Here is a 13,865-nt window from a genome sequence, read left to right on the forward strand (position 1 = left end):
AAAATATCAGGGAAAAAATCTTATAACTGCCAAAATATAAGCCATTGGACTGTCCTTTGCGCTAATGGGAGAGTGGAGATGAATTTAAAATTTAGTCTTCCATTTACATCCCTTTAGTGGTAGCAGCAATAATTTGGTTCAATTACAAATATTTATTATAAAAGTTTATTAGTATCCGAGATCTAAACAAACACAGCTATTACCAAATAAATGCACTCTTGTCAAAGAATGTGCTTAATAATCATAAACATAAGAAAGTTAAATAATGGCCTTTTCAAACAGAGAGAATTTCAATACAATAGAGAGACCAGGAAGCCAAAATAAAGTCAAAGTAACACTAACTTACATTCACCTTTGTGACACCAAAGAAACATGTAGCTCGTATTTCTTTTTTCTTTGATTAGAAAAAGTGTTCAGCTTTTTCACAGGAAAAGACTTTGAAGCAAGATCAAAATCAGAAAGTTGCTTTTCCTGAATCCAATCTAACAATATAATACCATCCGAAAAGAACATTCCATAGTATGGCAAAGAATTGAACAACTGCAAGGCTGTGTATAATGGATAGCAGGTAAACTGTACACTAAAGAAACTGGAAATGGTGGACCTTTTTCTTCATGCCAAAAAAAAAAAGGAAGAGTTGTTTGCCTTTTGCACGGAGCTTGTCGTTCTGCACACAGGATTCAAATGTCAACCAAAAAATAATGACCCAAGCCAATCTTAACATGACTTAATTACATCATCTTCTCTCTTTGTCTCATTTAGAGTTATATATTCACAGCTCAAAACTTGTTCATGAGACTCCTCGGGTTTTGATTTTTTAAGTGCCAACTCTGCTGGGAGAAGAGATGAGCAATGCTCAAGAGACTGTGCAATGTCATCAATTGTCCATTTGTCTTCGGGAAGGGCATGCTCTTCTAGTGTAAATGGTCCCTGTTTGGTTCGAGTCAGCTCAAGCACATTGGCACAGGAAGAGAGTTCTACAGCAACGAGAGGTGAAAAGAACGTCCACAAGATAAATGATGCAGTATTTCTCAGTCTAATTTTTCAAATGACAGAAGAACTAGATTAAACCTCTCAAAATCATTCCAAATGTAAAACTCTAATAATCCAATATAAGAACCAAGAGCTTTGAGATTAAGAAATGATTAAGTAGCAAGATACTTAATAACTCACCTTAGATACTGCTTCAAAGGCTATACGGAACTTGCACACATTTTCCTTATTTAACCCATGAAGCAACCCCATGATGTAACTATTACTTTCACTTCACAGATGACGTAATATGACCTGTCCAGTGTCACAACTGCCAGCAAATGGCAGAGACAGAACTGCAACTTTCTGGCTGTTTGTAACACTATATGGTATGGCTTCTAGTTTTTCAAAAATTTGACTTGCATTAATGAAAGTAATTTTTAGAAGGATGAATCTTTTTTCTTATCCCTACTTTGGGTGAAAATATTTTGTACTTGAGAAAATATTGGTCCTTACATTCATTATTCCCATCTTCATTTTCTGTGCCTTTCTCTTCTCTCCCATTTCAAACATTTCACTGAAGCTGCTGATGCTGGTAATTATATGCCATAAACCTATAATGCTTCTGAAGCTGAAGGAGGCAAGAGTACAGTTCCTAAGGCCAGGACTCGGAGAAATGACAAATAGAAAACTCCCTCTTCCCATCAAAAAGGAATATTACTCTCTAAATGATAATTCATAATTCATCTTTATGCTTACCTTTGCCAATGTCACTGACCAAGCTTCTGATATAAAAACCTCCTCCACATTCAACATCTGGAATGTTAACAGTGACATGGTAAATTGCTAACCTCCTATGAAATCCACTTTACATAGAAATGATGCCTCTAAACAAATGTAAAAATGCACTATGCAAACAACCGAGTGATAAAATATTTATATGCTAAAACATAAATTATTCATCCAGCAGCATATGTGTTTGTGAGATTGAAAAGTCAGAGTGTGGAGAAAGCAAACAGCAGAAACTCATGAACACATTTTAAATTAACCGGCAAGTCACACCACTTTAATACTTCAGCCTTGTTCATTTAATAGGTTTTAAATAGTTAGAAATCTCAGCTTTGCTATCATGAGCTATAGATTTAAAAAAATATTTCCCGATTTCTATGCCTTGTTCATTTAAGATGTTTTTAAATGGTGAAACATCTCAGCTTTGCTATCATGAGCTGTAATTTGAAAAATGTTTTCAGATCTTTACACTCAACGAATACAAGGAACAAACAAAAACCCCCTTTTAGGAACAGGAATTATGTTTGGGGTAATAGACCACACGGAGAGCTCAGAATACTTGAATGTTCCCTCGGAAAAATTCCTAAAGAAATCATAAAATAACTGAAATTACACAATGTCCCCAAACTGAACGCATATCTAAACATCTTCTTAACACAAGTTTATTGGTTAAGAGCAGGGATGTGGATTATTTTTATGCATCCACAACATCCTGAGTTTCCACACAAAAAGACTACATTCCAGCTGTTTCTAGTCTTATCATACAAATAAAGCCATTTGAGGGAATCAATCAAAACTGGCTACTGGGGATTTTCCTTCTTTTTCTCTTCCCATTAGCTCAAGAGTGGGGGCCACAGCTGAGATAAAAACATGAGCACTAGGACCAAACGCAGGTGTGCTAACATTCTTGCCCTGTATTTCACTCTGGTGAAAAGACAACTCTCTTGGCCTATCATAAGCTCCAGTAAACAAAATAACGTATTCACAGCTTAAATGCAATTGGAAAAATTTGAGTTTTTCTTACTTTCATGGATATTACCTACTATGCCAACTCAGCTGCTGCATTTTCATGGAATGGAACAAAATATCTTCCGGTATGTTTTTCTCACTATTTGTCAAACATTTTAGAATCAGAAAACTAAAGGAAAGGAGTGACTTTTTTTTTCAATTGTACCAAAAACGCATTTTATAGGGACTTAATACACAATAGATAATATGCCAAAGCAACAAAGTTTAGGAAAAAAGGTTTTGAGAAATTACTTCTAAAAGGAATCCTATTTAGTATGCATGGGAAATTAAGAGTAGGGTCAATTTAAGGGAGCCTAAGAATTCAGACGAACTACATACAGCTGTTATATGTTCAGGGTGTCAGCTACTACTTTCCGCAACTAGGAGATCATAAAATTTCCAAACAATCAAAGCAAACATTTTGTTTTTTTAAATTTAGTTCAAATATGGATTATAAATTCAAATTGATAACCTGCATTAAAATTTACCATGTCCAAGAATATATTTCTGCCTTGTGTATGTATTATTTCCAGATTTTCATGATCTTTAGCAATAATTTGCAGATAACAAAGAAGGCAGGAAAAAATAATCACTCCACTCTTAGATCTCTTGTCTAAAAAATAAAAATGCTTTGTTTTAAAAGAACAAATTAATATGAATTTTAAAACTGAATGTAAACTACCAGATGTAGCCAAAATGGGGGGACTAGTATCCACAAGACAACAAGAAACAAAATGTAAAATTCTGAAAATGTATACTTCTTACCTACTCTTTCTCTGTAGAGATCTAAGTTATGTTACAAGTTTATCATAAGATAATATAATACAATGTATAGAAACACTCAGCCTACTTAGGAAGGCATTTCTGAACCTACACGTGTAGGTATTCTCATTAAATGTGTTATCAAAAAGGTATTAACAAATCTGAACCTTCCTTAAATTCAAATTTTTAAAACTCTCCAATATCCTAGGGACCATTAAAATCACACAAAAGTAGCCAAATACAAAATAAAGGTACCTGTAAATACAAATGATTTCAAATTTCTCCAGCTTACCTAATGTGAAAAATGGTGGCTGGAATTTTTGAAGGGAGAGACTGTACACAGTAACTGGCCTGGCAGGCTTTGCTTCTACTACTTCACCTCTCTTCATCAAAGTTGAAAGTCTCTGTCCATCTTTCTTTAATGCAGAATAGCTTACAAAAGAGGGAGAGAAGAATTAAGAAAGAATGAGGGAGAAGAATTCCAGATTATAGTGTGGAAAGGATAACTAGCAGCCCTTTAAATGGAAAATTCTTCTGAAAAATGAACTAGTTTTTTTTCCCTTTTATTCCACTCCACAATTGCGTCAGGAATAGCTTTCCTAAATATCTTTGAGACTAATGTACTATAGCTCAATCTGGCCCCGATAATCTTATTTTCTTCTTAGCCACCTTCCTGGAGACGGCCTCTTCACATCTTCACAAGTCCTCATGCTGGAGTAGGGGCTCAGTCATCTCAGCTACATTTCCCTGAAACAATTTCCATTCCAATAATATTCATTTTGATATGAAAAGTTACCAAAATGTTTCTAAAAACCAAATGAGCAAATAATGGACTTAACAGATCTTAGCTTTGTGTGACAAAATTGTATTAGGTCACAAAATCTCTGGAATAATCACAGAGAAGAAGATTCTAAAACAGTTCTTATAAATAAATATGAATATGTTTATTTTAATAATAATGATCCAAAGTAATGTTTATTTGTATCCTGCTAAAACTTTTAAATCTTTACATTTGAGGCAAAATTATGAAGAAACATTTCCCCATAGCTATTTCAGTGTTGAAAAAAAAAATTCTTTATTACAAAAGAAATTCTAAAAGAATTGCCAGTAACTTATCCTGACAGATCTAATAGCCATTCAGCCATTTAAAAAAAAAAAAAGCAATTTGCTTGAAATAGTAATGTGCACAAAAAAATGTGGTTATGTGGTAAACCAATATTCTCATACTTTTAATAAGTTATAACTCTCATCTGTTGCAGAGAATTGGGAAGCGTAAGATTCTGGGCCCAAAAGGAATGGTCCCAACACTGAAAGGAAGTGCTAACTAGACTCTGAATTACAATTCTGACACTCGTACTAGACTGGACGGGTCCCTTCATGGCAATTCTGGGAAAAGTGACATCTCTGTGCTCCAGAACTGCCCTGATGTCTTGTAGACGGAATCAGAAAAACTGATAAACACTAGAATAGCATAGACGTCAGGCTGTGGCAATATCCAAGGACAGAGGAGACCACATCCCACTACCTCTTAGAAAACGTGAGAAGTGCTGCATCCTGTCCAAATCAGGTTCACCTTTACGTGACCATTTGCTATGTCAGATTTCAAACCTGTCTCACCACAACACAAAAAGAAGACCGTTTTTGTTATTTTTCATTCAAGTGATGTGAGTCATTGGAAAATAGAATTACACATTTATTCAAATTCAGTAGTTGAACTTACAGGGGAGGTACCTGCATTATATTCCCAGTAAATTTCTGTAAAATGCCTTCAATATCTTCTTGTGTTATTTTATCTGCCAAAAGTGGAAAAAAGTGACACTAAAATAATCATAGAAATACATGTGCTATTTTCACAGCACTGAAAGCTCTGAAAATTCATTAAAATTTTTTTTCCAACAAAACATATACTATAGTGTATGTTTTATACACCAAATTCTATCTTGTTGAAATGAATAAAATATGCATTAGTGAGATAAAAGGAGGAGAAAGTCTTATATAGTTTAATATTAAGACTAAATTCCTTTGCTTCAATTTTTTCTCCAATAAAAGTGATTCAATCATCTTATATCCAGTGAGTTCTTACTATGGCCTTTAGAAGAACTGAGAAAAAAGTTGCATTAGCTGTAGAAATGGTCCTGCAGTGATCAAAAATGAGGTGATCAGAAAGTAGAAAAAAAACCATAAGTTCTTTTCTAAGTTTCTCCAGGCATCAAATATTGTATATAATGCAATATTGAAGATTATCAAATATTAAGCACATTTAAAATTTTACCCGATAGGTTTCAAAACTGTTCTATGGCATGGCATAAATTTTACACAGCCACATTCAATTTTATCCCCAAGTAAAGTTGTATTTATGTGTCTCCTTCCCTCCCTCCACTGCTCTTGAAATTTCTCTGTTCTTTTAAATGAACACTCTGTCAGTAGTCTGACTTTTGCCTCAAAAATAAGCCGGTGCAAAAAGAAAATATATATAGCAAGGATTTTAGCATGATTACTAAGCATTTTTAAAAATGATTTTAGAAAATTTGAATGAAAACATAAACACAACTTTTAATATCTGTTACTTGGTCATGTTTTCAGCTTTTGTTTGACACTCTTTCAAAAAAATGATGTAATATTAATGTACAGTTCTATAATTTTAACAAAAGAAAATTATAACACTGAAATTAAACATTTGGGATTTTTATACTTACAGATGACTCTTTATACATATTTCATATTCAATAATAAACTAGATTATAGACATATTCTATAACTTGTTTAGGTCACAGTAGGAAATTTGTAGGAAATTTAAACTTTTTATTCTAGTATAAACATATTACATTTGATTTCATTTGAACAATATTAATAAAAACTAATTAATGTGCTTTGAATTCCTGTTCTATCACCAGAAGAAAAATTAAAAGACAGCATGGAATACTGTGCCCAGGTTTCAATACCAACACAGCAAGACAGTCTTAACCTCACTGTGACTTTGATCCTTACAAGCTAAACATGAACAAAAGACCAGAATCTACCAGACTCAAACAGAGAAGAACTATAGAACTGAAAAGAATTTCTCCAACACCTAGCAGCTCCCAAAAGACAGATCTCAGATGGCTATTCTGTTCATACTGTTTTTCAAACAGATGTAGCTCATGATACAGATGAAGATTTTTCCATAAAAATGTTACTCTACTGCAACATTAAAACATAATTACTGGTAGCACCTTAGTTATGCAAAACTGACAAATCTAGACAACCAATTCTACCACCATACTGACAAGTGCTAGAAGAAATACCATTGTGGATAAAATTGCAACAGCTCATAACTTAGCCACGCATTTTAAAAATAAGACCAAACAGCTTTCTACTGTTAGGTTGGTCTCTTTACTGACATTCCTGCCAATGTATACTCCTTTGTCCTGCTTCGATGGCTCTCTTTCACTGAGATTCCCCCACACAAGATGACAAGACATGCTCTTTCTCATTCTATGTCTGCCACGCTGTCTCTTTCTCTGACTTAACATCTCAGGCATTTATGCTTTGTGCTGTTCATTCTGTAATTAATCATACAGTTTTTAACTGTTACCTATGATTATATACAGGTATTATCTCACCAATGAAATTCTAAGTTCCTTAAAAGCAAAGACAGTTTTTCTCCTTATATAATGTACACAGTTACGATGGCACTCAAGACATTCTTGCTGAATTTAATTTGCTGAGGAATAAAAGATCTCAAGGACTAAAGGACATTAGAAGTGATGCAGGCCAATCTTTCACCTGATGTTTGAATCATTAGACAGAAAGCCTATGCAGCAAGTTATTTTATAATAAAAGTGAACACCGTATTTTAGAATAAAAAGTGAATATAATAAATGTTATATTCACTACATGAACATGCAGTGAAGCACACTGGCTATATCTAAGACATGATGTTAGTCCAATCCAAATAATAATAATTGTCTATAAGAATAAAGACTCTACTTGCATAGGATTTAAAAAGAAATGGGGACTAAAATTTCCAAAGCAAGTATATCCCATAACTAGCCGTAAGAATTACATTTGGTAAAAGAAGATGGATATAAGTGCCATAGGATTTGGGTAGTTATTCTTTGTTTACCAAACTAATAAATCAACAATGAGACAGCATTCATTTGAAATTAATTTTTTTAAAGTTATTCTCATAAAATTAACAAGATCATGTTACACATTATTATTTGCTTAAAATTTATTGACTCTTCCAGGAAACTGACAACATGATAGTTGGTACTTAACTGAACTATGAAGTAAAAACAATCCAATGGAGTTAAAAACAATATTCAGCCATGACAGGGAAACTGTTACTGGACAAGCTCTGCCACCATAAGCAGCTGTTTAACTGGAAAAAATGTAATAAACAACTGTTTTTTAACATTAGACAACAGACAGCAAGCACTGTGATCCCTGACAGAAGCGAAAGAAACAAGGCAAGGCCCACAATCCCTTGCTTTCGCTTGGAGGTACTTTCTGAACCTGGGGTGCAGTGAAGGGAATTCCAAAGCACTGTGATCTCACTGAACAGAAATCAGACTCTGGGGAAGCAGCAGCAGCTGGAATTTGAGAGAACTACACAGAAAGAAGTCTATAGGTGTCCACTGCAGACTTCAGCTACATTCCAAGCTTCACGTACGTACAGTGAGTTGCCACAAAATTAACCAAAGAACTGCTACCAAAGCTCTTACAAGGCTGAAAGATGTTTGAATTCCAACCATCTGGAATGAAGAAACTGTTGAATGCCCAAGACATTCGACAGAGATTCCAGGAAAGCCATGTCTTAAGCATAGGGCTAATCTAGACCTGGAAAACAATCTACTTGAGACCCACCCTAACAAGAAATCTACACAAAAGCGACTAGAATTAATGAGTTTGGCAACGTTGAAAGACATAAGACCAGTATACAAAAATCAACTCCATTTCTATGTACTAGCAATGAACTATCAGAAATTGAAAAAATTTTTAATCCAATTCATAATAGCATCAAAGTGATGCTATTATAAGCATCAAAAATAAGTGAAAGATCTGATTACTGTGAAAAAAGTGAAAGTTCTATACATTGAAAACTACAAAAAAATATGGCTCTATTTTTGCAACTTTTCTCTAAGTCTGGTATTACTACTTCAAAATAAAAAGGTCATGAAAGAATATAATGAACAACTTGATACTAGCAACTTTGAAAATTTAGATGAAATGAACAAATTCGTAGGGGAAAATTATTTATCATGACATAAGAAATAAAAAAATATTAAGTTCTGCAGTAAAGAAATCCAATCCACGTTTGAAAACCCTCCTAACTCAGAAAACTCCAAATGTCTACCAGTAAATTCTACCAAACAGTAGGAAAAGAAATAATGCCCACCAGACACTAATTCTTCCAAAGAATAGAAAAAAACAGACTACTCTCCCACCCACTTTAGGGGGTCAGCATAACTTTGATATCAGAGCCAGTCAAGGACATCAGGAGAAATGAAAAATACAGGGCAATCACACTTATAGATGAGGATGCAAAACTCCTACACTAAATCCAACAATTTATAGAAAGGATAACATACCATAATCAATTTCGGTTTATTCCAGAAATGGAAAGTTAGTTTCATATTTGAATAAGGACAAAAATCAATAGACATAGAATAAATATTTGATAAAAGTCAATGTCTGCTCATGATTTAAAAAAACACAGCAAATTAGGTATAGAACACAACTTCCTTACTTTGATAAGAAAGCTACAAAAAATACCTACAGAAAAAAATCTGTAAGAAATAAGATAGGAAAACTTGCTCTTTCACAGATCAAGACTTATTCTAAAACTATAGCAATAAAGATAGTTTGGTATTAGCATGAGGATAGACACACAGACCAATGTAACAAAAGATTTCAAACAAACAAATGCCTATATGGTGCTCGATTTGTGACCATGGAGGTGAGGAAACGTGCTGGGCTAACTGGATATCCACATATGAAAAAAAAAAGAAAAAAAAAAAAAAAAAGGTGGACTGTAGATGTAACGTGAAAGGCAAAGCAATAAAGCTTCTAGAAAATAAAAAAATATCTTCATGCTTTTGGGGTAGGAAAGGTTATTTTAAACAGGGCACCAAAAGGACTAACCATAAAGGAAAAAGACTTGATAAATTGGATTAAATTAAAACTAAGAACTTCTGTTTTCCAAAAGACACACTGAAGAGCCGTAAAGACAAGCCACAAAGTGAGAGAAGATACCCACAATGAACATAACCAAAAGAAGAGCACATATCCAAAGTATATAAAGATCTTAAATCAAAAATTCTTTTTTAAAAAGACAACTCAATAGGGAAAGAAAAAAATCAAAGACCAAAAACTGGGCAAGAGACCTGGGAAATACACAAAAGAAGATGACTAAGGAGCCAAAAAACACGTAATAAAGTGCTGAATCTCATTAGTAATTAAATTAAAACTACAATGAGGTATCACTACACAGAATGGCCAAAATTAAAAACACTGTCAATACCACGTGTTGCCAAGGATGTGAGGCAAATGGAACTTATTTATTGCTGGTGGAAATGCAAAGTTATACAAACACTTTGAAAACTGATCATTCCTAATACAGTAAAATACACACTTTACCCGATGACCCAGCAATTCCATTTGGGTATACTATACCCAAGAGAGATGAGTTCACATAACTACCAAAAGACATGTACAAAATACACATAGCAGCTTTGTTCATAAAGGCCAAACAGGGGTCAACCCCAACTCCGTCAACCCCAACTACATCAACAGAAGAGTGAGTGTGTGTGTGTGTGAGTGTGTGTGTGTGTACACATACGTGTGTGTACACACATAATACACAGCAATTTAAAAAAGTCCAGAATACTGATACATGTAACAAAATAGATGAATCTCAAAAATACAGTCAGTGGAAGGATCCAGACACGAATACATATTGTTTAACTCCATTTGTATCAAGTGCAAAAATGGGCAAAACTCTACTATTGTTTTAGAACTATCACCATAGTGCTGGAAGTTTGCACAGTAATCTTTGGAGTTGTGACTGGAATGGGGCATGAGAAGGGTTTCTGGGAATCTTTGATTTCTTCACTTTTCTTTATTTGTGTAATACTTTATAATACAAAGGCTTAAATACAAAGAAAAGGCACCATAAGAGGATTGATACCAGACAACATACTAGCTCTAGTACAGTGTACCCTATTTATTGAAATCACAATTTGACACCCAAGTCAATTCTTCAGCTTCGTCCAGGAAGAGTGGGCAGCCAAACCATAGCCCAAGAGCAGCCGCTCCCATCGACATTCGCTACCTCACTGGAGAAGACCTTGGGAACACCATGTCTTGGGACTACGGGATGGGGTTGTGTTTCGAACAGAGGATTAGCATGAGATACCAATAAAAAAGCCACAAGAGAGGAAAATCCAGTCCCATCTCAGGAGCAGTTAGTCAGGCCTTCACAGAAACTCGGCCCACATCTAAGACAGCCTGGGAAGCCATGGCCCTAGTGTCCTGAGCTCCGTGGAGAACCGATGGGCGCAATGAAGACATGTCCTTAGAGACACTAGCAATTGTACTTGAGACTTACTACCTAGATGTGGACGAGAAAACAACAGCAGAAGGTAGAAAGATGCTTTGCTTTTCCTGTGATGTAACTGGCAGTCACGTTCTTTGTGAGTGCCTCTACCACCCGTCTTACTTACTCATATACTAAATGTTTTATTCTACATGCCACACACTGTTCTAGACACCAACAGTACAGTGAGGACCCAAAGAGACATGGTGTCAGCCTCACAGCTTGGGAATTAACGTGCAAATACACATTCAGAAAGGGTGAAAAAACGCCACTTAGGAGTAACAGAAGGTGTTATGAAAGAGAATAAGGCAAAGGGCCCTATTAATAGGATTTGAATTTTGAGTCTACTGAGCCAGACACTTGTCTTCTTACTCCTCTGAGCTAACTTTCAGCTATCTGAAAAAATGGCTGAAAATAGTATTTGTCTCGACAGGACAAAAATGACCTAAGTGCATTCATTTGCCATTTACTGCATATTGCCTCAGTTACTTTATCCATATGTCAGTCGTTCCCAACAGGTCAATTAAGAACTGCATTTTTTATTGTTACAGTGATTGGGTGGAGTGGCAACGTTAGCAACACTTAATAGATGAGGACCAGGGATGCTAGGTATCCGACAATTCGCAAGATGCTGTAGCACAGTGAATTGTCCTGTGTACTACCTGACTTTTGGATGTCTGCCGGATATTTACATGGGTGAAAAGTTTGTTTAGAATCACCTGTGGCTAGAACCCAACTCCATTTTCTATTGAAACGCAGTGTATTTTGTACTGTTTTTCATCTACTAGGTTTGCCAGTACTGTCATCAACACCACACACCTGTATCAGTCTGTATCTGGGCTTGTGCATTGACAATGATTTATGTATAAGGGTAAACACCTGACTACTTCATTAAGACTTTGAGTGTAGTAATACCTGTGCATTTACATATCAATGTACCCTTTTATTAGAAATTACTTTTATTTCTTCATTATGTTCCATTTACTGCATTATATATATTTTTAAATGTGTAGGTAAATTAGAGTATGTCTGAATTTAATTTCAGGACAGTGAGGAAGGCTTTACAAAATAGTGGTTTTAGGTCTCGGTATCAGGTCTCAGAGTGTTGAGCACCGAGGCCCTACCTCGTTCTCCATTAGACAGAAGTTCCTTAGGGACACAGGCGAGGATGTATACTTATTTATATTCCCCTTGTACCTGCCAGAGCAGCTTGAACAGATAATAAACATTTCCTGACTCACTGAAATCACACGGAAAAATCATGTCAATCAGCAAAATTCTCTGCGCTCTCATTTTCTGGGGCTACAAATACTAATTAATCAACTGCAGGGAGCTCTCCTTTTTAGGGTCTAAATCAAGTTAGTTTCTCCATGATTTATTTCAACATCGTAATGAAATGATTTTTAACAAATGAAGCTTTCTTTAAGATAAACAATGTTACAAATTACACAGTACAGAGCAGTTTTTTAAAATTCCAAAATGCTTAAGGGGAGGAAGGGCATGTTTAAGCATTTTCATCCCCCTGCTCCTCGTCCAGCACCCCCAACTCAATGAACTGTACCACCACGTAACCAGTTTTAAAACCCCCAAACCTAGGGCACGGTTGACAACCTCCTCCTCCGCACCACCCCACCGATCAGCAAGTCTCACCAACTTTACTTCTTCACCATTCTTCTCATTATATGTGTATTGACATACACTTCCGTTTGCCCAGTGCCTCTTTAATCTTAAAAACCTTCTGGTTGAAGATCCTGGTTGGGTTTTCCTTAAGTGAGCGTCTGCTATTACTTCCTAATAATCATAATTTCAAGGATAATTCAACACCTAGTCTTAAAAAGATTCAAAATCAATCAGGAATTCTTTTTGTGTGTGTGGATTATATTGCTAAATTAATCAAGCAAGAGACTAGCTACATATAAATAAATATTAACAGGTCACGTGAAGCTACTATGAACAAGGAAAAAAAGCGGATCTCAGTCCTGGGGCAATATGAAATATACAGTGAGGACACTCAATCCAAAACCACAGGAGAGCCAGATGCTGGATTGCCTACCACTAAATTAAGAAGAGGTAACATTAAACAGGCAAAAAACCAACCCCGAAAGCCTACAAATAATTCACAATTCATGACATCATAGTATAGGTGAACTGACTGTACAAAAATGCGACTGCGGCATTATAAATAGCATGAGCACTGTGAGAGTTGCTAGGAAACCATTTCATTTATCTATCCTTTCTTAAAGTAGTGAAGAAAGGAATAGTAGAAAAATTGAGGTGGGCCCAGTGAGTTCTGCCTTACTTCCAGACAAATAGCTTTCCCTTTGTCGTATCTTTACATACTCCAAAAGCAAAGACACATGATTAGCTTTAAAGCACTGAACCTGGTACATTTATTTCAACAATGAAGAAATAATTGTAAAATAAACAAACAAAAAGATAGCAAGACAAAGGTAAAAATCTAACAAGTCTCTCTGCTTTGTTTCTTTTTTACTAGGAAAAATGCCCTAAATCCTAGCTACAAATGTTTTTTGGAAAGGGATTTGGAAGAATTCTGAAAAACACTGGACATAGGAAAAGAGGCAATTATAATAAATCTTCATTAACACACTAATACTAAAGAAATAACAACGTGATAAACCACTTCCAATCTTATTAATGTAAAGAAATGTAACAGAACTAAAATCACTGGTCACACCAAGTAAGAGATTCATTTTAAAATTCTGGATTCACAGAAACTTTCTCTAAATGCTAAAAA

General features: G+C 35.1%; 1 protein-coding gene across 1 annotated transcript in view; it reads right to left on the bottom strand.

The window, feature by feature from the left end:
- Positions 1-645: 645 nt before the first annotated feature.
- The window catches only part of TRUB1 (TruB pseudouridine synthase family member 1), a 32,220-nt gene continuing 19,000 nt past the window's right edge, over positions 646-13,865 (bottom strand). The window contains exons 5-8 of the mRNA XM_019725235.2: positions 5,252-5,324; positions 3,824-3,963; positions 1,732-1,788; positions 646-977 (exon numbers count right to left, since the gene is read on the bottom strand). Coding sequence (XP_019580794.2) covers positions 718-977; positions 1,732-1,788; positions 3,824-3,963; positions 5,252-5,324 — 530 coding nt within the window. The 3' untranslated portion in view covers positions 646-717. The remainder of the gene's footprint in view (positions 978-1,731; positions 1,789-3,823; positions 3,964-5,251; positions 5,325-13,865) is intronic.

Source organism: Rhinolophus sinicus, linkage group LG07 (assembly GCF_036562045.2).
Source record: "Rhinolophus sinicus isolate RSC01 linkage group LG07, ASM3656204v1, whole genome shotgun sequence".
NCBI lineage: Eukaryota > Metazoa > Chordata > Mammalia > Chiroptera > Rhinolophidae > Rhinolophus > Rhinolophus sinicus.